Below are 26,763 nucleotides of genomic sequence, written 5' to 3' on the forward strand. Positions count from 1 at the left end.
TATTAATTAACCAATCCTCTATCCATGCTACTACTTTACCCTTAATGCCATGCATCTTTATCTTATGCAGCAACCTTTTGTGTGGCACCTTGTCAAAGGCTTTCTGGAAATCCAGATATATCACATCCATTGGTTCCCCGTTATCTACTGCACTGGTAATGTCCTCAAAAAATTCCACTAAATTAGTTAGGCACGACCTGCCCTTTATGATCCCATGCTGCATCTGCCCAATGGGACAATTTCTATCCAGATGCCTCGCTATTTCTTCCTTGATGATAGATTCCAGCATCTTCTGTACTTAGCCCCTTACTCTACTCCCTGTACACACACGACTGCGTAGCAAAATTTGGTTCCAACTCCATCTACAAGTTTGCTGACGATACGACCATCGTGGTCCGGATCGTGAAAAATGACGAGTCAGAATACAGGAGGGAGATAGAGAACCTAGTGGAGTGGTGCAGCGACAGCAATCTCTCCCTCAATGCCAGCAAAACTAAAGAGCTGGTCATTGACTTCAGGAAGCAAAGTACTGTACACACCCCTGTCAGCATCAACGGAGCTGAGGCTGAGATGGTTAACAGTTTCAAATTCCTAGGGGAGCACATCTCCAATAATCTGTCCTGGTCCACCCACATTGACGCTACCACCAAGAAAGCACAACAGCGCCTATACTTTCTCAGGAAACTAAGGATATTCGGCATGTCCGCATTACCTTTTACAGATGCACTAAAGAAAGCATCCTATCTGGCTGCATCACAGCCTGGTATGGCAACTGCTCAGCCCATGACCGCAAGGAACTTCACACAGCCCGGTCCATCACACGAACCTGCCTCCCATCCATTGACTCCATGTGCACCTCCCACTGCCTGGGGAAAGTGGGCAGCATAATCAAAGACCCCTCCCACCCGGCTTACTCACTCTTCCAACTTCTCCCATCGGGCAGGATATACAGAAGTCTGAGAACACCACGAACAGACGCAAAAACAGCTTCTTCACCGCTGTTACCAGACTCCTAAATGACCCGCTTATGGACTTTCCTCATTAACACTACACCCTGTATGCTTCATCCAATGTCGGTGCATATGTAGTTACATTGTATACCTTGTGTTGCCCTATTATGTATTTTCTTTTCTTCCCTTTTCTTCCCATGTACTTAATGATCTGTTGAGCTGCTCGCAGAAAAATACTTTTCACTGTACCTCGGTACAGGTGACAATAAACAAATCCAATCCATATGGTTAGAAAGTGAATAATGGGGAAAAAATGACTATAGGCATCACAGCAGCCACAAGAATAACTGGCATGGTCATTGCTTATTTTATTCATAGTTTTAACTACACAGCGAACAGTGTTGAACTCACCAGAAGCAGTTCCTGATAACTATTCAGTTTTCATTCCAATGAATCTTGCTGATTGCCAGCCTGTCATCCTCAGTGGACAGGGAACTGATGCTTTCAGGTCCACTTGATAAATAGCTTGGAAGATGAAAACTACTGATATTCCAAAGATTATTGGAGACAGTATTCTCTTGTAGATCGGATTTTCAGTTCAAGATAGAGGATGAATACTCAGATATTCTCCAGTGATTGGATCAAAATTACACATGTGTATGATGTCACAGGCATTTGATCCAATTTTCATCTCGCCATGAGATTTGGCATGTTATTGCTGCATTGACAGAGGTACAATCCCAACATTTTGCCACCAAGTGATATCTGCTGGATTGAAAGTGTTCTGATATTTTATCGCCTGTCTGAGTAAACCACTTTGGAGACTTCTTGACTCAATTAATAAATGCTGGCTTCAAACAAACTATACCAAGAGACACCAATGCTGGGGCATGGCCACATTCCAAGGTAATCCTGTTGGTTAACATTACTGGAGTGCATCCACTGTGCTGTTTCATCAAGGAAATGGAACATTGGGATGAGTATTTAATAATCATATAACTTACCCCAGAGCTACTTTCCCCTTTAATTAGAATTGATTATAAAGCTGTTAATTAAGCCGATAGAATGTTTGAATTTGAATTCTAGCATAACTACATGTCAGTGAATCACAGACTTCATCAGCAAGTGTGCTGAAGAATGCGTGCCAAAGAAGGTAGTACGTATGTTCCCAAACCAGAAACCTTGGTTTAAATCGGGAAATTCACTCCTGACTAAAAGCCAGGTCCGAGGTGTTCACGACAGGTGACCCTGATCTATACATGAAATCTCGGTATGACCACCGCAAAGCCACCTGGGGCGCCAAGAGACAATACCAGACTAAGCTAGTGTCACAGAGTAACACACGGACTCTCGGCGGTTGTGGCAAGGCTTAAACATAACGGGCTATCATGTAAAACAGAGTAGAATCTCTGATGACAGAGCACCCCTCCCCAATGAGCTCAATGTATTTTATGCTCGTTGGGGCAGTTGCCCCATACCTACCATCACAGCCTCAGAAGTCAGATCGGCCTTCTTGAAAGTAAACCCACAGAAAGCAATGTGTCCTGATGGAGTCCCTGGTTGTTCAGTCAGATCCAACTGACAGATGTGCTCGTGGACATCTTCAACCTCTCCCTGCTTCAAAAACACCACCATCATACCGGTGCCAAAGAAGAACCAAGCAACGTGCCTCAACGACTACCGTCTGGTGGCTTTGACATCTAACATAATGTAGTCTTGACATCTATCATTATGAAGTGCTTCGAGAGATTGGTCATGAGACACATTAACTCCATACTCCCAGAATGCCTTGATCCACTGCAAATTGCATACTGCCACAAGCAGGCCACAGTAGACACCAACTCCCTGGCCCTACTCATCCCTGGAGCATCTTGAAAACATGGACTCCTAAGCCAGAGTCCTATTTATTGACAACAGCTCCACCTTCAACACCATAATCCCAGCCAAGCTCATATCAAAACTCCAAAACATTGGGCGAAATTCTCCGACCCCCACGACGGGTGGGAGAATAGTGGGAGGGCCTTCCCGACATTTTTGCCGCCCTCCCGCTATTCTCCCCCCCCCCCACCCCCCCCCCCCCCCCCCCCCCCCGCCGAAGTCCCGACCCGAATCGCTGCCGCCGTTTTTTTACGGCCGGCAGCGATTCTCAGCTGTTGGATGGGCCGAAGTCCCAGCCCTTTCCGCCGTTTTTACGAACGGCAAACACACCTGGTCTTGCCGTTCGTAAAAACGGCGTCACAAACTCGCTATTAATAACCATGGCACCGATTGGCACGGCCGTACCACGGCCGTGCCAAGGGTGCCATGGGCCCACGATCGGTGGGCACCGATCGCGGGCAGCGGGCCCGATGCCCGCGCACTACTTGTCCTTCCGCCGCCCCGCAGTATCCATTCGCGGGGCGGCTGAGGGGCAACCCGGCCCGCGCATGCGCGGGTTTCGCGCAAAAACGCGATGACGTCACCCGCGCATGCGCGGGTTGGAGTCTTCCAAACTGCGCATGCGCGGCTGACGTCATATGACACGTCAGCCGGCGCTAACTCCGGCAAGCGGGCTTAACGATTTTCGTTAAGCCCGTCTTGCCGGAGCCTACGGCGTCGGGCTGCTAGCCCCGACCGGGGACCAGAATCGGTCCCCGGTCGGGAAGGGGCGCGCTGCCGTAAAACCCGCCCGGGTTTTACGGCAGCTTTACGATTTCTCCCGTTTTGGGAGAATCTCGCCCATAGGACTTGGCTCCTCACTCTGCAACTGGATCCTCGACTTCCTGACCCATAGATCACAATCAGTAAGGATAAACAACGGCACCTCCATGAAAGTCCTCAATACCGGGGCCCCATAAGGCTGCGTACTTAGCCCTCTACTATACTTCCTATGCACACATGATTGTGTGGCAAAATGTGGCTCCATCTACAAGTTTGCTGATGACATGAATGATGAGTCAGAGTACAGGAGGAAGAAGACAGAGAACCTAGGGGCATGCTGCAACGACAACAACCTCAGCCTCAATGTCAGCAAAACTAAGGAGCTGGTCATTGATTTCAGGAAGCGAAGTATCGTACACATCACTGTCTGCATCAATGGAGCTGAGGTGGAGACGGTTAGCAGTTTCAAATTCCTAGGGGTGCACATCTCCAAAATTCTGTCCTGGTCCACCCACGTCGACGCTACCACCAAGAAAGGACAACAGCGCCTATACTTCCTCAGGATATTCAGCATGTCCACATTAACCCTTACCAACTTTTACAGATGCACCATAGAAAGCGTCCTATCTGGCTGCATCACAGCCTGGTATGGCAACTGCTTGGCCCGAGACCGCAAGGAACTACAGAGTGTTGTGAACACAGCCCAGTCCATCACATGAACCCGCCTCCCATCTATTAACTCTGTCTACACATCCCGCTGCCTTGGAAAAGTGAGCAGCAAAGACCCCTCCCACCCGGGTTATTCTCTCTTCCAACCTCTTCCATCGGGCAGGAGATACAAAAGGCTGAGAACACACATTAGCAGATTCAAAAAACATCTTCTTCCCCACTGTTACCAGACTCCAGAATGACCTGCTTATGGACTGAACTGATCTCTTTACGCATTGTCTCTAATGTTGTAGCACTATATTCCAGGTGCTCCAATTTCCTCCCACAAGTCCCAAAAGACTGCGGTTAGGTAATTTGGACATGCTGAATTCTCCCTCTGTGTACCCGAACAGGCGCAGGAATGTGGCGACTAGGGCCTTTTCACAGTAACTTCATTGCAGAGTTAATGTAAGCCTACTATGACAATAAATATTATTATTATTAGATTGTTGTGGAGCATCCTTAAATAAACAACGTGTTAGTGAACGACTCATCGGTCCTAGTTATTCTAGTGTGGCGGGATTCTCCTGCAATTGGCGAGGCGGCCCGTACCTGCGCCAAGAGCAGTGCAAATCCCTCCGGCGTTGGGCTGCCCTGAAGTTGCGGAATCCTCTGCACTTCCGGGGGCTAGGCTGGTGCTGGAGGGGTCGGCACCGCACCAACCAGAGTCGATGGGCCGCCGCAAGTTGGTGTATGCGCAGGTCCGCCGGTGTGTTTTGGCGCATGCGCAGAACACGCCGGCATGTTTCCTGCGCGTGCGCAGGGCATTTCTTCTCCGTGCCGGCCATGGCAGGGCCTTACAGAGGCCGGTGCGGAGGGAAAGAGTGCCCCCACAGCACCGGCCTGCCCACATATCGATGAGCCCCGATCGCAGTCCAGGCCACCATCGAGGCCGGATCCCCCCTGCACCCCAAGGACTCCGCAAGCCGCCCTCCATGCCAGGTCCCGCCGGATGGATCATGTCAATTTCACACCGGCGGGACTGGCCGAAAACGAGTGGCTGTTTGGCCACATCGGATCCGGAGAATTGCCAACGGCCCCCGACTGGCGCGGCACGATCCCCGCCCCCTCCCTAAAACTGCCGCTGGAGAATTCGGCAGCCGGCGTCAGAGAGGCGGGGCGGGATTCACGCCGCCCCCCGGCGATTCCCCGACCCAGCGGAGGGTCGGAGAATCCCGTCCCCTATTTCCCCATTCTTCTGCTGTTCTTGCACCATTTCCACAGTTTTTGCTGCTTTTGATAATTTTAATTTGAACTGCAGTGGATCACTGAGTTACAAACATTTTGGGGTATTAAGAGTTAAAGAGGATACTGCAGACAGAATTTAATGCCCTCCCCGTGGCGAGTTTGATGACACAGGGGCATTTAATCTGGTGGGTGGGTGGGATCACACTATCTTCTTGCCTCCACCCTGATTAAATATGTGGCAAGGCTCGTGGATGGTCTTTGCACTACACTGCAAACTGATGCCCTTAAGTGGGAAATTAATGTGCACTTAAGGGCCTCATGTTGCTGCTGGTATTAAGCCAGTGATGGGTGGGGTCTCAGCATGCAGGGAGCATGATAATTGAGCCTGTGCTGGGTTACTCAGGCTAGGGTGCCATGGGGGATGGTTTCTTCATTCAAAGGCATTGGTGGGCCCAGCATTATGAAGGGAGGCTTGCTGAAAGTCGCTCCCCATGCCATTGTTGCAGAGCCTCCTTCTCCTCCTTTCACCATCACTCCTGGGATCAGGTGATGATCCTGAACCTTGAATGCATGCCGTATCGGCAGAAGCCATTGCTTTCTAGGTGGGTGCTGCCCTTCAATAGGGCTGTCAGCCTTTGATTGGCTGCCAACTCTTGGAAGATGGGACAGCCAATCCCGAGGTCCTTGATCCTGGAAAAGACTTGCTGTTGCCCACCGGCACGGTGGCACAGTGGTTGGCACTGCTGTCTCACAGCTCCAGGAACTTGGGTTCAATTCTGGCATCGGAGTGCGGAGTTTACACTTCCTCCCCTTGTCTGCGTCGATTTCCACCCACAGTCCAAAGATGTGCAGGTTAGGTGGATTGGCTATGCAAGTGTCTAAAAGATTAGGTGGGATTACTGTCATGGGATGGAGGTGTGGGTTTCCAATGGCTGGTGCAGACTTGATGGGCCAAATGGCCTCCTTCTGCATTGTAGGGATTCTATGCTTCTAAGTATTTGAGAAGCAATTAATTCAGCACACCTTCCCTCCAAGATGCAAGAGAGGTCTCAGACCAGCTCTCCAACTGGCAGGCGAGACCTCTGTCCTTTAAAGAGTTTCAGTGCAACTGACAGAAATATCACTGTCAAGTCATTGAACTCCTGTGATCACAGTAAGTAAATATTTCAAGAAAGTACTGTTGTCTTTAATTTGAATCCTTAAAAAAGTTATGTTGACCTTGCTGAAACAATGGGCGGGGTTTTCCAGCCATGACACCAGCAGGAACCTTTGCGAATGGGATGGGAAAATTTGGAGAGTTATTAAATGTCAAAGGTTCTCCAGATTTTCCCATCCCACCTTCAGAGATGTTCACTGGTGTCAGGGCTGGGAAACCCTAACCAATGTGGTAGTCATGGGAATTATAAGGGAACGTTTTGTGTCATGATATTTTATCCATTGATCAGTATCTGTTTGTACTGAACTTAACAATTATTGATTTCTGGACTCCAATAAAATCCCTTTGGTGCTTTGAGGGCATTCTAACTTCTACACAGAGGTTACTGCCTTAGTATGAGAGTGTGCGTGGGTTTGCGTGCAGGTGTGTGTGTGTATGTGTGAGCACATGTACTTCGAAATTAAAATACAAAGGGAGAGGATGAAAAGTTGCACTGGCTAAGGAAATATTTACTTTTAGACAATTACTTTCGACAATTATTGCACTACAGATTGTTTACCTGGCCAGCATTTTATGCCAGTGCAGGTTTGTCACTGCTATTTGACTGAACTTTACATAAACCATTACAGCCAAGGTCACAAAGGCCTTGCTGTTATGTTTCCTGCCAGTAAGCCAACTATCAATACAGAACAAAACAAGACTTTCAACAGGGTGAATCTGATTTGGCTCAGTGTAGAGTGTGACATTGTCCGTAAGTGCGTTTCCCTGCTAACCTCAACATCATGCAGTTTTTGTACGTATTATGTTAACATTTGCATTCGGGCACGATTGACTGAGTCTCACTGTGCCAAGGAAAATCTTACTGTTTTACTATTGAAACCTGGAATGGTCAGATCTTCTAAGACAACGGCAGCTGTTCTTCCCTGTAAATTATTCAGGCAGAAGTGAGGAGCTTGAGAGCTCTGCAAAGTTTCCAAAGAGTTTGCCAATCTCTGGCTTCACGGATATATTTATCTCCATCTCTGAAGGTGGGCAGATGTTTCTGCCCCTGTTAGTCTGTTTGTCTGGAAACAAACTATCTCAAAAACCAAAGGACAGATTTTAATTACATTTGGTACACAGACAGATGGTTCAAGGAAGAGCTGGTTCATTTTTGACGAATTTGCAGATCCCGGTACAGATGCTGGAATATTTTAATGAATCCATTAACATTGAACTCAGGGTGACATGACTTTCTTCATTTAGAATGCTCCGGGTTGTTTTATTTAAAATGTTGTTCATTGCTTGAGAATGTTCTGGATTATTTTAGCTGATTTGCAGGACTTGTCAACAGCTTTTTGAGAGCAGAGTTTTCAGAGCAGGCTATTGGATGTGGATTGGCCTAAAGCCTCTTCAGTGAGGTGAAAGCTCTTAATAAAATAATTATTTTTTCAATTTTGTAAATTTTACAAAGCATTAACAAGGCAGGGAAAAATGCTTGAAGGAGACATGCATAATTGTAATGATTTTGAGTTAATACAGCACGGCAAAGGTATGCATTCTCCATATAATGCACCCTGTTTCTCTCAACTTTGTTCCTCATGGCTTCCACTTGACTCACCCTTGTAAGATTAAAGTCTGAACCTACTCCCACATATTTTTATTCCTCTCTTCACCCTTCCTCATACTCAGAATCACTCTGGAGAAAGTGTTGCATTCTCCATGAGTGAACCTCTCACTGCCACCCGTATGAAAGAAGAGGAAAAGGACATTTTATACTGATATAAAACCTAACACAAGCTCAGGATGGCCCCAAGATATATACAGCCAAATAAGTACTTTAGAAATGTAGCCCCCATTGTTAAGAGCTGTATGTGGGGTGAGGGGAATAAGGCTGCAGGGCAGTAGAGAAGAGCCAGCCAGGAACAAGAATTGCCTCTATAGCAACACAGATCCTTTATAACCTCTTTGAAGGATGTGATTGGCTAATGTCATGCTAGGGAGATATTAGGAAATTGGGTCCAGAAATGAGAGCCCAATGTAGCAGGCTCTTCAGTGGTTAAACAGACTGAGGGGAAAAAACTACGAGCACAGAGTCAGAGGAATATGCCCACACCTGGCCGAGTTACATTGTACCAGTCAAACTTAAACTAGTTAGTGGAAATGCACAGGGTACATCCGATCCATTGTTCTTCAGGATTAACCTGTTTGACTAGCTTTTTGGGCACAGCAAGGTAGCACAGTGGTGAGCACTATTGCTTCACAGCGCCAGGGTCCCGGGTTCCATTCCCCCTTGGGTCACTGTCCGTACGGAGTCTGCACATTCTCCTGTGACTGTGTGGGTTTCCTCTGGGTGCTCCAGTTTCCTCCCACAAGTCCAGCAAGGCGTGCATGTTAGGTGAATTGGACATTCTGAATTCTCCCTCAGTGTACCCAAACAGGCACCTGAATGTGGCGATTAGGGGATTATCACAGTAACTTAATTGTAGTGCTAATATGAGCCTAATTGTGACACTAATAAAGATTATTATTGTTTAGCCCATTAGAGTCAGGTGACCTCTTTGTCCATCAATAGGACGTTAGTCACATATCAATCGAAAGGCTCTGTTCTTTTGTAAAAACAAGAGTGGGGAATCAGCCAAGATAATGATGATGTGTTCAAGTCTGGAAACCCCAGAGAACCTTTGTTTGATGGACTTGGTGGAGCTTTGAAACAGAGAACGAATGCTGTTTTGAACAATTAGACAAGTAGAAGGCTGTGAAAATTGACCGAGAAGGTCATGAAAGTTGCCACCCAAGGCAGGCTTTGGAAAAAGGATTCCGAATGATTCTCCCTACCAGAAGAAAAACTGGTTTGTAAATGCAAGTGTTGCCTTTGGCTGCCTGTGAAAGTGGCATGAGAGCTGCATGTTGTTATAGTGTTGTTTAATGGGACCCAGTGTGTTAAGGTTAAGAAACTGCATGTAATTTGTTATTGTTAGGTTTGACGTTTAAAAGTTTAAACATTGTTTTCTTTTCTTTTGATAAAGTTTGTTTAGAAAATAACCAAGCCCAATTTCTTATATTATCACTCCTGGGGCAAAACAATCTTTCTGCACCATCTTAAAACTTTAAACAATTACGGTCCCGGTTCAGTCAGTTAGCCATTGTTGAGAGTTGACCTGGCACCCGTAACATTAAGCTTGGCATTACACTTCTTTTGAGTTTTTTCTTCATGAGGATCACAAGCCTCACTCCAGTGCCAGGGCAGTACCAGATGGAATTTTGAATGGCCAGCTTTCTGTTCCCTCAAATGAAAACTCAAAACAGGTGTAGAGCCAAGGGTTTGCCTCTCTGCCCATAGCTCCATTCCAAACGCAGCACGAGGACATGCCTGGGAGCTGCCTGGAGCTCCCGGGGATCCTGCCCAACACACACCAAAAGGAAGATTTGCCCATGTATTCTGAAAACAGATTTTGGTGCTGTCTAATGTTTGAGGCAGGGTTCACATCCACTAGCTGTTGGAACCCCTCCCCCCACTAAATTTTTCAGGAGGCCTGATGCAAATTTGTAAGAATCCAGTACTTTCCTGGCAACACTGGGGAACCTGTTGAATTAAGCCCAGTGCAAGGTGGAAATTTCACCCAGATAAGTAGTGCTATCGGGAGCTGTGACCATTGCTGGCACTGCATTGGTGTCTTGGCAGGGATTGCTGATAGATTTATGAAGGAAGTTAAGTGGGGTAAGATGGAGACAGAATCATAGAATCCCGACAGTGCAGAAGGCGACCATTCAGCCCATCGAGTCTGCACCGACCCCCCGAAAGAGCAACCTAGGCCTGATCCCCTGCCCAATCCCCATAACCCCACCTAACCTTTGGACACTTAGTGGCAATTTAGCATGGCCGATCCACCTAACTTGCACATCTTTGGGCTGTGGGAGGAAAGTGGACACAGAGAGAATGTGCAAACGCCACACAGACAGTCACCCAAGGCTGGAATTGAACCAGGTCCCTGGTGCTGTGAGGCAGCAGTGCTAACCATAGTGCTGCCCCTAAGTAACAGAGAGGGGGCACTGGTAAGGGAGAAGGTCAACAGCAAGGGCAGGCGTTACATTCCTGCAATGCCCCATCTTGATGGTGAGTCTCTTAATTGTGCACAGAGCGACTGAATATACAGAGCCCCACCCTCCCACCACTTCTCCTGCTGTGTCATCCAGTGGGCTCCCTTCACACCACTGGTAGAATTCCAGCAAAAATGGGATGAGGCGCCAATTGAGCTCTGGGCTGGAAGACTGTCCTCCACCCTTCCTTCCCAGAGCTTGATTTGGGGAGTCAGGAAGGCTGCGAGGTATCCACCCTGCATCCTCCAAATTGATTGATCAGCCCCTCCCCCACTGGGGAATGACAATATGGCTGCTGCAATCACCCCCATGGCATCCAGCAGGAGGCCAGGACAAACAGCGTTGGCTTCTTTTAATATGCAAATCAAGGTCCTGCGATATGAATATGATCCCATGTTTTCAATTTCTGGCGGTACAGTGGATGGATCCTGCAGGCTGACCCAGGGCACTCATTTCTGCCAACAGACTGCAATGAGGCCTAGTCCACAAAATATACCAAGTCTTCTACATAGTACATAGAACATACAGTGCAGAAGAAAGCTATTCGGCCCATCGAGTCTGCACCGACCCACTTAAGCCCTCACTTCTACCCTATCCCCGTAACCCAATAACCCCTCCTAACCTTTTTTGGTCACTAAGGGCAATTTATCACGGCCAATCCACCTAACCTGCACGTCTTCGAACTGTGGGAGGAAACCAGAGCACCCGGAGGAAACCCACGCAGACACGGGAGAATGTGCAGACTCCGTACAGACAGTGACCCAGCGGGGAATCGAACCTGGGACCCTGGCGCTGTGAAGCCACAGTGCTAATCACTTGTGCTACCGTGCTGCCCCCGTCTTCTGCTGAGACGGTCAAGTGGCGGGTCAAAGAACTTCACTGCTTTGCTGCTTGCAGTGCACACCAGGGGAAAATGTAACTTCGCATTGGACAAGAATATAAAATGGCCTGTTTATAGATCACACCTTTTCCCCCTCTCTATTGAGGTCAGTGGAAAGTAAAATCGGTCAGTTTGTATAACAGACAGCCAATCCACTATCCCCAGTTTTATGCCTCACTCACCCTGGAGTTGGGAACGCAGGTCGTACTTTAGCATGATACATCTGATGCAGTAACAAATGCTCACTCTACCAACAGAGTAACTCACTGAGAGACACATTTCATTGAAGTGTCAAATTAAAAACTATCTGCCACGTGGTGTTGACAACAACTCACTCAATAAACAAGATAAAGTGGTCAGGGCAGTTTGACAATTTACTGTATTTATCTGCCTTAGGCTTCTCTTTGATATTTGTTCATTTTACCAGATTTTATTTGATCTGCATGTTCATCCTGTATTAGCATAACTGTGTTTCATCCTGACATTACGACCCGCACAATAGGATCAGAAGACATCAGCTGTATTTAATGTCAAGGTATCCTGTCAGCGATCTGAGTGAGAGGCACAGGTCAATTTTTCAATTTCATTGTAATTAATTCCTCCTTAACCTTATTATTGATGCACTGTATATTGTTCAGTATTATCCTGATGCAATGCCCAACTCACTGTCTGATTACCCTTGGGGGTAAGTCACACAGTGAGTTATTAGAAACTATGAATTGAATAGATAATCTAGGGAAGATTGGAAATCAAAGTCAATGTAGACAAGTGTCAATGTGTGCTTTTTTTTGTGAAAAACAATTTAAAGGAACAAATTGCCAAAACTAAATTATCAGTTTTTATTCAGTATCACGTTGAACATCAATTAGAAAAACATATTTTTTAAACCGCCAGTTCACTGACCTAAGGGTGACATTCCTCCCTCTGCCTCGTATAATACAATGTTTTTACTAATAATTTTAAGTCTTTTTCTTTTCTTTTCACTTGTATAATTTTCGTCATCCTATAAAACGCTTACATACCCTTTCTCCTCTCATTTGAACACACCCGTTAAAGTTTCATTCACTTGGCAAAATAAAACTGTGAACAAGGAAAAGTGTCTGTTCCATTTACTGAGAACATCAGACACCAGCTGAAAAATAGCCCAACAGTGTTACATGGGAGGTAGATGCAATGAAATTAACACACTCTTTAATAGTGAACAATTTTTTTGTCACCTCCTATTTCCAGTCACTAGAAGGGGGTTCCATTCCATCAACATTAACTCAAATGGCTACGAGGCAACCAAACAGATGTACTGTAAAATTATGTATTAAGCCACAACATTAATTATGCTATACCAATGATTCACCACTTAACACATTTAATTTAGGACTATTAATTGAAATAGCACTGTTGTGTTTCTACAGTTAACTGAAGCACTGTATTGAAGAGAGTTAAATGAAGTTGTCACAGGAACAGCATCTTTCAGAGAGAGAAAAGTAAAAGCTCTCACCCACCTTGAGCACAAATGTAATCCATTCGAGTGAGAGAGTATTCACCATGATACCCAGCAGCTGCTGCCGCCTTGAATTTGTCGCACACAGTTCCACATCTGTCCCAGAATATTTGCTCACTGCCGTTTTCCCCCAGATTCCACCAGACAGGTTTGGGATATTACCTGCCTGCTGCCCTGTGGGAAGCAGGTACCCATTGCCAGCCAGGGCCACAAGGTCACCAGAGGGTGAGCTGCACACCAGTTCTCAACTGAACAAGAAGTGAGTGAGTGAGTGAGTGGGGAGGGGGAGACAGCAGCTGTGTAGAGAGCGTCAGCTGTGCAAAGTAGCAGCTGAGACAATGTGAGATGGGAAAGCGTGCAGGACTGTAAATCTGCTAACTGACAACAGGCACACAGCCAACGTAGTGACCCACAAAGCCCCTGGGGCCAAATGGTAGAAGAATTATTTAATATTCAGACGCTGAGAATTTCCTTCAATCGGATTAATCTCTTGAAACCTGTTTTTATTGTGTGCTGGAGGTCCATGGTGGCCGTCACCTGTGTGGATTCTGTCAGGCAGGTTGCCACTGTGAGCTGCAAAATGTATTTTTTTCCAAATAGGCCTTGTTGCTTTAAAATAATTCAAAATTAACCGACTGCCAGTTTTCTGACCTGATTAAAAAGAAACTAATAATCGCAGATCACTCTAAAGAGCAATGCCCTTGGCTTTGACATCAGATGTTACATATAAAACTCAACAATGTATTGTGAACATTGTTAACGGCCAAAAGGTAAATAGAAACAATTGAACTTAACACAATTTTAAGCAGAAATCCTAAAAATCATCTTTAATATGTAAAATAAAATCTATTTTTCATATAGTTATATATTAGTGTCTGTGATCAATCTCGTAGCCAAAACTAGCTCAGGATTTTTCAAACTCCCAGTTCCCTTGCAAATACTTATCATTATGATATAGTTAAGCAGTTGACTAGTTTAGCTGTTTCCATTATACTGAAGGAAAACAAAAGCAAACAGTTCTTTGTAGAATCTCTCATTTCTGACCGGTGGACTGCCCGGAGTCCAAAGATGTGCAGGTTAAGTGGATTAACCATGACCAATGAGCATGGTTACGGGGCTAGGGTGGGGGAGTGGGCCGAGGTAGGATGCTCTTTCGTAGGGTCAGTGCAACCTCAATGGGCCGACTGGCCTCCTTCTACATTGTAGGGATTCTATAACAAAGAAAGTAAGAAGTCTTACAACACCAGGTTAAAGTCCAACAGGTTTGTTTCAAACACGAGCTTTCGGAGCACGGCTCCTTCTTCACCTGAAGAAGGAGCCGTGCTCCGAAAGCTCGTGTTTGAAACAAACCTGTTGGACTTTAACCTGGTGTTGTAAGACTTCTTACTGTGCTCACCCCAGTCCAACGCCGGCATCTCCACATCATGGATAACAAAGAAAGCAATGGGAACTTAGATTCATGCCAGTGCTCTGTGGCAGACACGGTTAAGCACCTTGCTTTTGCCAGGTCTACAGCAATAAATAATAATGGGCCAGCCACAGTGGGTTAATCGACCAGGTAAACCAGTCAGTGCTGGGTCAGATGTTTAGTTCCAGACCATCCCTCCAGTGAGTCACATGGTTTGAATTAGACAAGTGTTGGAAAGACTTCCAGTGCCGGTTTCTGCTTTGTTGAATTCTACCAGCACCCACACCCAAGTGTTTTATTGTCTCTGGAACCTGTACCTAATATCTCTGGGTTGAAGAACAAAGAACAAGACAGCACAGGAACAGGCCCTCCGGCCCTCCAAGCTGGTACCAGTCATGATACCAACCTTTGTCAAAACTCTCAGCACTTCCTAGTGCCGTATCCTTCCACACACATCCTATCCATGTATTTGTCAAGGTGCCTTTTGAACGCCGTTAATGTATCTGCTCCCACAACACCCTGGAAATGCGTTCCAGGTGCTCACCGCCCTCTGCTTAAACATCTGCCTCGCACATCTTCTCTAAACTTTGCCCCACAGACCTTAAACCTATGCCCCCTGGTGACTGACCCCTCCATCCTGGGAAAGAGTACCTGCCCATCCGCTCTATCCATGCCCCTCATAATCTTGTAGACCTCTATTAGGTCACCCTCCCCAACCTCTGTCTTTCTATTCAGCTTCTCCATATAGTAACACACTCCAGACCAGGCAACATCCTGGTAAACCTCCTCTGCATCCTCTTCAAAGCCTCCACATCCTTCTGGTAGTGTGGCGACCAGAATTGTGCGCAATATTCCAAGTGCGGCTTACCAAGGTTCTATACAACTGTAGTGTGACTTGCCAGTTTTTATGCTCAATGTCCCGGCCAATGAAGGCAAGCATTCCATATGCTTTCTTGTATTTAAGACTTTAAGGGTTTAAGATGAATGGAATGGATATGGATTTAAAACTAAACAAGCAGGCATTCTATTGCAACCTTTTGGTTTTGGTGCTCTTTGGAATGGTGCTGGATTGACCAAAGGAAATAACAAAGTCAGTGTTCAAATTATTAATCATTCCTGTATTCAACTTGGTATTTATGATTTATTAACATTGAAATGATCCCTGTTATAGGGGTGTCTCTGAGAATGCAGTGGGTGGCCCTTACTTCAGATAACAACTGCATTGTATGGAACTGGGAATTTTGAAAAAAATGGTGGTAACTGAATTATCTGGAGAGGAAATGAGGTGCGACACATAAAAGTGACAACCATCACATTTCACAACAGATATAATTACTTTCCCATTAAACCAGTGGGCCGTACAGCTCTTCAAAAGGTAGTCAAACACTTGACCAACACAGTTTACAGCCTATTCAGCATGGAAACATTCCAGATGTGCCCTTCAGTGCAATTCATATTGCGGAAAAGCTAGTGGAAACAGATGTAAGCATATGCTTCATCTACCTCATGTGTCTCAAGGCACAGGGAGGTTTGAGCGGATTCACTGCCTGAAGAAGCCAGGATGAGTTTGCTTAGGAAAAGTGCAACCTATTTGGAATGCAGCAAATTTTCTTCCAACAGATATCGTGGGCTGGATTTGTTTGGTCGGCAACGCCGAAATCACATTCGGCTACTGGCCGGAGAAGCCAAGTTTGTGACGAAATCGGATGCGGCGTCGCTTTCGCGATGTGCTGCCCCCAACCAAAGCGGCGTACCCGCCACGTATCAACGGCCTCAGGTCATTGGCAGAGGCCCGCCCCCGATGCTCCGCCCCCGACCGGCCGAGTTCCCGACGGCGTGGGTCTCTCGTGGTCTCACCCGTCGGGAACTTGGTGTGGCAGCTGCAGACTCAGCCCAGCGCCGCCACAATCGGGGGAGGGCTGATCCACGGGCAGGGAGGGAGGTGTTGGTGGTGGTCCAGGGCATGTAAACCAACTGAAGGGGGGACTATTTAGCAGGCCACGAAGCACGGCGAGCAGCTGCAGGCCGCCGCCTTGTGTATGCACGGCCATGGACCCGGCAATTCTCCAGGACAGTTCGGCAGTGAGAGCCGGGTGCTCTACACTGCCGCCCTGCTAGCCCCCAGCAAAACGGGGAATCGGTGGCCTTTTTGCGCCAGTTTGTCTACCGTTCCCACGCCAGTGTGGGGACGTAGCCCCGCCCCAGAATCAGAGAATCCAGTCCCATTTATTTTTCATTCTTTCCTCGGGTATGAGCATCTCTCCAAGGACAGCATTTATTGCCCATCTAATAATTACCCATGAGAAGGTGCAGTCCATGTGGTGCAGGTACACCCACAGTGCTGTTAGGGAAAGATTTCCAGGATTTTGATCCAACACAGTGAAGGAACGGCGATATATTTCCAAATCAGAATGATGAGTCGGGGAACTTGCAGATGGTGATGTTCCATGTGTTAGTCCATATCCTTTTAGATGGCAGAGGTCATGGTGCTGTTGAAGGAGGTGATGTACGATCAACTGAACGCGAGACGAGTTGCTGAACAAAAGTATGGCTTTAATCTACTAGATGTTAGCCCTGCGGTCGATTACAGTAGAAGGACGACCGCCGGGAGTACTGGGTATTTATACCCCACCCTGGAGGCGGGGTTAACTCAGCCTCTCGACCAATCGGGGAGCCGTCACATGACTGGTCTGAACCAACCGATCGAGAAGCACATGACCGACCAGGGCCAATGGTAAGCCGGTGTTCTGCACCAATGGCAGGCAGCTATGCTAATCATACCACCATAGGAGGCTTGGCAAGTTGCTGCAGTGCATCTTGTAGATGGTACACACTGTTAACACTCAACATCAGTGGTAGAGGGAATGGATGTTTAAGGTGGTGGATGGGCTGCTGATCAAGTTGGCTGCCTTGTCTTGGATGGTGTTGAGCTTCTTGAGTGTGGCTAAAGCTAACCTCATCGAGGCAAGTGGTGAGTATTCCATTACACTCCTGTCTTGTGCCTTGGAGATAGTGAACAGGCTTTGGGGAGACAGGAGGTGAAATCTTCCGTTTTTCGCAGGGATCTCACGCACTGCATGAAAAAGGAACGAAAAACATGTGCTGACTCTTTGGAGGAAGGCCAGCAGCATCTTATACTCAACAAGTACTTAACAGGTCAGCAACTGGCCTTCCTCCCAAATGTGGGCCCGGGAGTACGACATCACGCCCGTCTAGAGCTGCCGGCCAGTCAGAGGTTGGCAGGTATTGTACTCAGCGGTGCCGCAAAGGAGGCCGTAGTTGCTGCTGGAACGACACCTCCGGAGTTCCAGGATCATGGAGAGACCCAGGAAATATGTAAAGGGTGTTGACAGAGTCTTGTGCGGTGAGGGTTTGAGGAAGAGAGGTGACATGGGAGTAGGAGGCAAGGGCAGGAGGGTGGCTGTCCATGGACTTCCCCTGCCACATGCCCTCGATCGTGCACAGATTAGTGTAGTTCTAGGGGCCTCCTTCCAGATGACACAGTTTTACCAGTTTGCAGACTGCATGTTGGCATGGGAGCAGCAGAGGCCCTTAAGCGAGGCACCACGATGGCACAGTGGTTAGCACTGCTGCCTCACAGCGACCCGGGTTGAGTTCCGACCTTGAGTGACCTCGTCTCTGTGGAGTTTGACGTTCTTTCCATGTCTGCGTGAGTTTCCCCCGGGTAACTTATCCATTTAAGAGACTCATGTGGCGGTGGGGCAGGGTGGCCAACCCTTCTAGAACACAATATCTTTGGAGGCGGGAAGTTGTCGAGTATTGGTCCCAATGGCAAACCATCTAATTTCTAAGCTCTCCTGTCCCCTTCCTTGCGTCTGACGGAGGTAGAAAATTCCACCCCAGGAGGTGAATTACTCATCACAGAATTCCCAGTCTGTGTTTCTGCTTTAGTAGGTTTGCATTACAGAATAATATCTGCATTCCATCAACATTTACACAGGACGGGCAGAACGGTGGCGCAGCGGGTTAGCACTGCGGCCTCACGGCGCCGAGGTCCCAGGTTCGATCCCGGCTCTGGGTCACAGTCCGTGTGGAGTTTGCACATTCTCCCCGTGTCTGTGTGGGTTTTGCCCCCACAACTGAAAAATGTGCAGGGTAGGTGGATTGGCCACGCTAAATTGCCCCTTAATTCGAAAAAATGAATTGGGTACTCTAAATTTATGAAAAAAAACAATATTTACACAGGATCAGATTTAGCGGACCCGTTAGCCATGGGCGCAAATCCCGTATTGACTGCTATAGAGGTCAAAAACGGGATTTGGTCCAGCGAGATTTCGGAACACGACCTTCCTGGGTCCTCCCCATGATGCGATTGGGTTCAGGTCCAGGAAAGGCAAGAATCTGATTGGTATCATCTTAATCCATTGGAACATACTTAGCGTAGTTATCGTTGCATCTTCAGCCCTCATCAAATCTTCCAAACTACCAGGTGTAATGTCAGGTCAGGACAAATTGCTACTGTTTTTGATAAACAGAAACCAGTTGCCATGGCCTCGGAGGGAGGGAAGGAGGAGGTGGGCATTGTCTCCAGCTATCAGCAGGGAGTCCATGGGGACAGAACCCGCTGGCCAGCTCTGGTGTCTCGGGGTTGTCGAGGGAGTCAGGGGTTTCCGGGATGGGGGTCACCGTAGGTGTCGGTGGTCCTGAAGCCTGCTGTTTAAAAGTTCTTAGAGGGCTGTGGAAGTCTGATGGCAGCGGCATGGGGGTATGGCGTCACTACGGGCCACAAGGGGTGGAGTGTGATACATGGAGATAGGGTGGAGGTGTGGGGATTGGGTGAAGGCATGGTCTCAGGTAGGGTGCTCTTTCCAAGGGCCGGTGCAGACTTGATGGGCCGAATGGCCTCCTTCTGCACTGTAAATTCTATGAGATTCTATGAGATTTTCCGAAAGATAAGGCAACAGTGTTCAGCCTGGGGGCGTGGGCCAGTGGGGAGGGGGGTGGGGGGGGATCTGGAGTGGCTGTCTAGGAGTTGGAGGAATGTAGAGGCATGACAGCAATGCGATCTCAAATGATGCGGTCTCAGTAAGGGTGCCTATTAGCTTTGCCCATCCCTGAAGCATAAAGCAACTTTGTTCTTTAATATTGCTGAGACTCGCGCTCGTCAAACTAATTGGCTATCAAGTGTTAACCTTTAATAATGTCAGTTGTCCACAGTCTCAAACTCAAGGAGCGCAGGATCTGGGGTGATTTATTGATTTTATTGACCCTTTTAATCGCCTTTTGGTGTAAGTTTTTTAGTTTCATTTCCTCTATTTTTTTTGTTCAGGGCAGAGCAGCTTTAAGGAGAGGTCCTTTTTCATTTGACCCTCAATATGTTTCATTTAGTTTAATTGGTTGGACTCAAAATAGTTCAAGCTCAAGTCATGGGATGAATACTCAGGGATCAGGGTAAATGCTTGCGTGCACTGGATCGTGAGGCACTGGGCTTGATTTTGTGCAGGACCCCAACGCCTGCCAGTGAGGATCCATTAATCCCAAGGCAGACACCACCCTCCAGTTGATCCTGCACATTCGGGATCTGTAAGCACATCACACTCCTGTCAGTAGCCTCAGTGATGTAGAGAATAGGGAAAACTAACGGGAGCACAAAGACGACTCTAATTGGGCGAGAGCATAGACCCTGGTCAGTCCTGCAATGGAGATGGGAGGGCAACTCAGCTGTGAGTGAGCAGCAGCCACTGCATAAGACCTGGGACTGGCTGCTTCCAGTTCCAGGAGGCCAATGGGTCAGGGAGGGTACTGATTGTTTCCGGCTGCGACACCAACCTGACTCTCTCATTCCCCACAGATGACCGATCAATATTGGTTTGGAGCCAGTAGAACTGGCTAATATTACAGCACTGGAGGAACACAGACTCCAGCAGCAACAGGCCTGCGGTACACAGGGTAGACCCAGCAGCAGGAGCCCAGGTGGCAGACTCAGGGGCCTGAGGCCACAACAGCCACATAGTGGGCACAAAGGAGCTGATGGGCACGGCGCTTGTACCGACTGGAGTGTCCTTCATGGAACTGTCGGGCTACATGTGCCATGAGGACTCTGCCTCACTAGGGATATTGTGCATTCTTGGTTCCATATGACAGTGAAGGACACCCGCTCCCTGTGGCCATAAGGTCAAGGCAGCCTTCAATCGTTACAGAACGGGGTTGTTCCAGGACCTACGTGGCATCTTGCAGGTATCCACCCATAAGTGCATCCATGAGGTCAAGGGTCATGTAAGAGCTTCGGACTCTATTCAGTTCAACCTGGACCAGGCCAAGCAGAACGAGAGGGTCAAGGATTTTGGCAACATAGCTGGTCTGCCAGGAGGTGCGGGTGGCGATCGACTACACCATGCTATCCACACCTCATGGCACTAGAGAGACCCCTTCATAATCAGGCAGGGGTTCCACTCCCTCAATGTGCAGCCAGTATGTGATCACCAGATGCGCTTCATGCACATGTGCACATTTTGTAAGGAGCGTGCATGATAGCTACGCCCTCAGACACCCCCAGGCAATCGCAGAACCCTAGCATTTTTGAGGCTCACCCCAGGCTGCAGGAATGGCTTGTCAGGGACAAGGGATATCCAAGTTCCTGGCTGATGATGTCAGTTCAGAAGCCATAGACCACAGCAGATGCCCAGTATGATGAAGCTCACAGTACCACCCGATCTGTGATAGAGCCATGTATCAAACCCTTGACGATGTGCTTTTGCTGTCACAACAGGTCCAGTGGTCTCACCTGTACAGCCCCCAGAGGGTCTCCCACATGGTGGTGGTCTGCTATGCCCTACATAAACTTATTGAGAGCACTGGAAACATATATCTTTAACTAACATAGACATAAATGCATAAACTCATTGGAACAGTGCAAGCTGTCAAAGAACTGTCAAAGTATACTCAGTGCATTGTCGTGGAGGGAGTAATGGGCAACGTGTACCATCCCATCGAGTCCATGTCATCTCTCTGTAGAGCTATTCTGTCCCATTCTCCTGTTCTATCCCCATAACCCTGCAAGTTATTTACCTCAAGTGTTCATCCAATTTCCTTTTAAAATCATAAATCATCTTTGTTTCCATCAGCCTAAGGTCAAGCAGAGATCCTCTTTTCTGTAGCTCTGTGACATGATCACTGAACTATCAGCTGAACTTAGCTATCTTAGATCAGTTTGGTTTAATTAGCTGTGTGCACAGGAATAAAGCCCATAATCTGATGATTTGCAGACCATGAATTTAAAAAGTTAATCAATTTTCATGGTGCTGTCCAAACTCCCTGACATAAGCGTTGGAACCAATGTTGCTGTCTCCTGTTCACTGTTTTGTAAACAATTACATGCTCTCTTCCAACTGACCCTCACGCAATTACAAACAAAATCAACCTTCATTCTGCTCTCTTTTGGTGTACATAACCATAACACTCCTGAAGGGAATGTATTAACAACACTTCCAGGCCACTGTCCAACATTCCTCTCTATCCCTTTCAGTACCATTACACACATGGGTAACTCTGAATAGTAATCACTGCAATGCTGTAAGCTGCAGCACTTCAGCAGAAGTAAGCTTTTTAATTTGGGAAAAGGTACAACAATACAATGCATTCATAATAAATGCAGGCCAGTAGATAATCTGGGGTCTGGAATGGTGCTCAATGTATATCGTGCTCAATGTAAACTGTGTTTGAAGCAAAGATGGCCATCTACAATTCCTGTTCAGGTGCTCAAGAGTGAACTTGGAAGTATGAACTTAGTGAGAAGTACCTGAACTAAATATGGCTAAGTTTCATCAGGATAGGCTCAACTCTGGTCCTGTGGGCTTTGCAAAACTACTGATCCATCAAAGAGACCTGCAATGTTAGTTACAGATATATGTTTCCAATGCTCTCTAGTAAAGCAGGAATCCAATTCCTCCATTACCACAACTTACAGTGAAGACTGTGATTAGTCGCAAAGACAAATACCACAGATGTTGGAAATCTGAAACATATAATGCTGGAAAAACTCAGCAGGCTTCCAACATATGTGGAATGAACAGCCGACTTAGCATTCCAGGTGAAAATACTTTTGAGTGGTTTTGTTTTCTCCGAGAAAACTGTTCTGCTGAGCATTTTTAGTCATTTTCTGGTTTTGTTATCGGTGTCCAGTAACTCTGGGGAAAATGGTTACATCCACAACCTTCTGCTGAAGGGGCAGCCAGCCCCACTGTGGGACTCTGACTATTGCAACCTCAGATGAAACAGAAACACACTAAATATGTCTTCATAAGAACGAGGAGCAGGAGTAGACCATCTGGCCATTCGAACCAGCTCCGCCATTCAATGAGATCATGGCTGATCTTTTGTGGACTCAGCTCCACTTTCCCGCCCGAAAACCATCATCCTTTATTCTTGAAAAAACTATCTATCTTTATTTTAAAAACATTTAATGAAGGAGCCTCAACTGCTTCACTGGGCAGGGAATTCCATAGATTCACAACCTTTTGGGTGAAGAAGTTCCTCCTAAGCTCAGTCCTAAATTTGCTTCCCCTTATTTTGAGGCTATGCCCCCTAGTTCTGCTTTCACCCGCCAGTGGAAACAACCTGCCCGCATCTATCCTATCTATTCCCTTCATAATTTTATAGGTTTCTATAAGATCCCCCCTCATCCTTCTAAATTCCAACGAGTAAAGTCCCAGTCTACTCAACCTCTCCTCGTAATCCAACCCCCTCATCTCTGGGATCTTCAAAAGGCTACGAGCAAATAAATGACATTTATGTGCAATCAATTGCTTGAATGCTTCTGGACTACTCAGTTGGAGTATAGCACCACACTGTTATGGAATGACAACTGCAGTTTGAATTATTAACAGTGGCATGAAATTGGGGGCAAGGCTCCCTCCTAAGGGATGAAAGGATGATAAAGAGTTACCAATTTTTCCTGAAAATTATTTTCATTTGGTGGAAAGCACACAAAGCGATATTGAAGATCACACCGTTGCTCAGTCACAGTTCCATAATGGAGCTGCCGTTTTCAGCATGACCCATTGCATCAGCATGAAGAAAATAACAGTGCTGCACTCGCTCTTCTCATTTCCCCAAAGATCCTGTGAAGACCTATTCCCTAAAGTACCCTTTCAGATCAAATGCATCACACCAAACTACTCTCCCAGATCAGCTGGTGGGGATAGAAAATTACTCCACCACTCTAACAGACAGCAATTCTCTTTGGTACAGGCAAAGAGGAATCATGAACACAGAGGCAAAAACCTACATTTGCCAACCATGAAATTGTGTCCATTTTCACATTTCTTTTACATCACTGGAAAAGTCTTTTGATTTTAAAAGGAAACATTCACAGCTACAATGTTTTAAATTTCTAACATCTACACCATCTGCTCGCCACGTGTGCTTTGTCACACTTTTGCGTAAAGTCTTCAGTTAAAAGTCCGACAGCCACATATATAATGGAGGCTGCCCTATTGTTGTGTAACTACCAATAAAGGCACAACTTTCTGTGCCAGCTTAGCTGCCAGCTCAATTTTATGCTAAGCTTCCATAAAGTGAATACAAAAAGGACGTAACTTCAATGTAATTGGGTTTTTTTTCACTGTGCTAATTTACTGACATTTATTGTGTATTTGTACTCACCCGTTTTACTTAAAACTCACTTACTTTTGAGACCTTTGACGTTCCCACTGACATCTCCCAGCAGTTACCAGCCTAACCAAATCCCATTTTAGATGGTACTCGGTTATGTGGATGGAATGGAAGATATTTCAATGAAGACCTCACCACTCATTTTCCCAAATATTTCCCGACTAAGTGATGGCACTTCTTCAGCTCCCACTGATATGACCAAAACAGCCCATGGATTCTTCCCCCTCAATAGTCAGCATCTCTGCTTCTGTCCCGCCCCCACAATGGCCTCACATTCAATCACAGGAACGGAGTAGACCAATTACCCATTGAGCCGGCTCTGCCATTCAACACGACCATGGCCCGATCATACACTTCAATGCCTTTAACATACACTATCCCCATAACCCTTTACATTGTTAGTCAGAATTGGAACACGGGAACATCATTCCATCGTTCCACTCAATATCACACATAGAAGCAGCTACATTTAACCCAGCATGTTTCTTTTGCATCCTGCAACAAGGGTGGGGACGCCCAGGAGCGCAACATTCAAGAACACACTCTTCCCCCACCGTCACCAACGAGGAGCATTTCCAACAATTATTCCTCTGCCCCCTTGACCCGCCTCCCCTTTCCACTGCAGAGTGGTGGTAATGAGGGGCCCCTCACAGTTTTAGATTCCCTCAGGGAAGTCGGGCTGCCCGGAGTGGAGCAGGCATAGATATGGACTAGCAGACAGTAGCCGCCAAAAATATTCCTCCTCAGGCTTGATGCTGATGTTTGCTGTGGAATTATTTCCCCGACGACCACTGTAAGCTAAAAATCAGTCATGTGCTCTACTCTCAAATATGACTTATCGTTGGGCTGTTGCAAGTGTGAGGTAAGCAGCCAGATATTCATCCTTACTAACTGGGGGAGCTGCCTACACAGGCAGCATTCAAATTAACTGATGAGGGCAAAGGCCCAACTTCAGGCAGGCCTTGGGCCTCCCAATTTGAGTGCACACTCATGAAATACGCACATCTCAGATCTGTAAAGCCGAGAGGAATTTGTCCCCCCCCCACCCCAATCTGTAAAGCCTAGAGGAATTCCCCTCCTGCCCCCAGACTGTAAAGCCGAGATAAATTTGTACCCCCCTTCCCCCACGCGTTGAGAGATTGACTGGTATGACATTAAAGCAAAATGTGAGATTATTCCACAAAGCAGGTGTCTGTTAAAATTGAACTTGGAAATGAATAAAGCTGAAGATAAACAGGCTTATCTGGCGAGGCAGCACAAATTTATGAACTGTTTTGTGGTTACTCTCAATCATTTGAACAGTCTATTACAATTAATATAAATTCCTGAACTATCATTTCAGTACTTTTCCATTTAAAAAAATCAGCGTGGTCGACTGGCAGGATTACTAATTATATTTCACTTTGCTTTGCAGTTGTCCACCCCACTCCCATTATGTTTGATCCTTGAAATAACATGTCATCGCTTAACAGATGGAGGAGGTGCATAATCTGAAGGGGTGTTCATTTGAAATACAAGGCAAATGAATGTTATCAGTATATACTCTACCCACATGTAATAAAATAAAAAGAAAAGTGAAGATTCCGAGCCTTTCCCATATTTATTTGCATTAGGATTTGTACTAGGAAAGTAGTGTACAACTGGGAGGACAACTGCTACTTGAGGTTGACAGTAACCAGCAGCCTGCTCCCTTTCAATTAAACAAAGGTGCTTGAGGGATTTCAAACATTGGTCCATTTCTTCCTGGATTACAAACTTTTCCTCATCGGGAATTTGGAGACACATGCATAAATGGGGATTGGGCAAAGCAGACATGAATGTATCTTCACTCCAAGTAACATTCTCATATTGTAACCTCTGAAAGATCCAACATCAAGCTCATGTGCAGCTCACAACCAAAATCTGCAACGGCTTTGAACAAACAATCAAATAATGGTGGTCATCTTGAATATTCAATGACAACGCACGATGGCACAGTGGCACTGCTGCCTCACAGCGCCAGGGACCTGTTTTCAATTCCGGCCTTGGGTGTCTCTCTGCGTGGAATTTGCACATTCTCCCCAACTCTGCGTAGGTTTCCTCCGGGTGCTCCGGTTTCCTCCCTAGTCAAAAGATGTGCAGGTTAGGTGGATTGGCCATGCTAAATTGCCCTTTAGTGTCCAAAAGGTTAGATGGGATTACTGGATTACGTGATTCTATGAATGGAATGAACACAAGCAATCGGGGCATGAGTCGGCCACATGGCCGGGCAATCATGGCTGATGTTGGGTTTCAATTCCACTCCCCCAGTACACCCCATATCCCTTAATTCCTTGAGAGATTAAAAAAATCTGTCTATCCCAACTTTAGGGGCGCAATTCTCCGCTCCCGGGAAAAATCGTGAAGGCCATCGTGAACTCGACCGAGTTTCAGAACGGCCTCGGAGCCAGCTCCTCTCACCGAATTCACCCCCACCTGGGGGGCTAGGAGCTGCGCTCTGTTATTCTCGGCCGCCGGGCCTTGACGCTTGCGTCAAGGCGGCGCGCTGAGAATAACGCAACGGCGGCGCCTACGTGACGTCAGCCGCGCATGCGCAGGTTAGCCGGCTCCAACCCGCGCATGCGCGGTGACGTCACGACAGCT

General features: G+C 46.9%; 1 protein-coding gene across 6 annotated transcripts in view; it reads right to left on the reverse strand.

Moving 5' to 3' along the window:
• arhgap24 (Rho GTPase activating protein 24) overlaps window positions 1-26,763 on the reverse strand; it is a 1,044,996-nt gene that overhangs the window by 166,572 nt on the left and 851,661 nt on the right. The window contains exon 1 of one of the 6 annotated variants that reach the window (XM_038791771.1): window positions 21,538-21,556. The exons of 4 other annotated variants lie outside the window; for them this stretch is intronic. Coding sequence is in view for 1 of the 2 variants with exons in the window: in XM_038791768.1 (XP_038647696.1) it covers window positions 13,102-13,123 (22 nt within the window). In the remaining variant the exon portion in view is untranslated. Of the gene's footprint in view, window positions 1-13,101; window positions 13,685-21,537; window positions 21,557-26,763 lie in introns of those variants that run through there. One more of the 6 variants, XM_038791768.1, reaches the window with a different exon arrangement.

This window comes from Scyliorhinus canicula, chromosome 3 (assembly GCF_902713615.1).
Source record: "Scyliorhinus canicula chromosome 3, sScyCan1.1, whole genome shotgun sequence".
NCBI classification, from domain to species: Eukaryota; Metazoa; Chordata; class Chondrichthyes; order Carcharhiniformes; family Scyliorhinidae; genus Scyliorhinus; species Scyliorhinus canicula.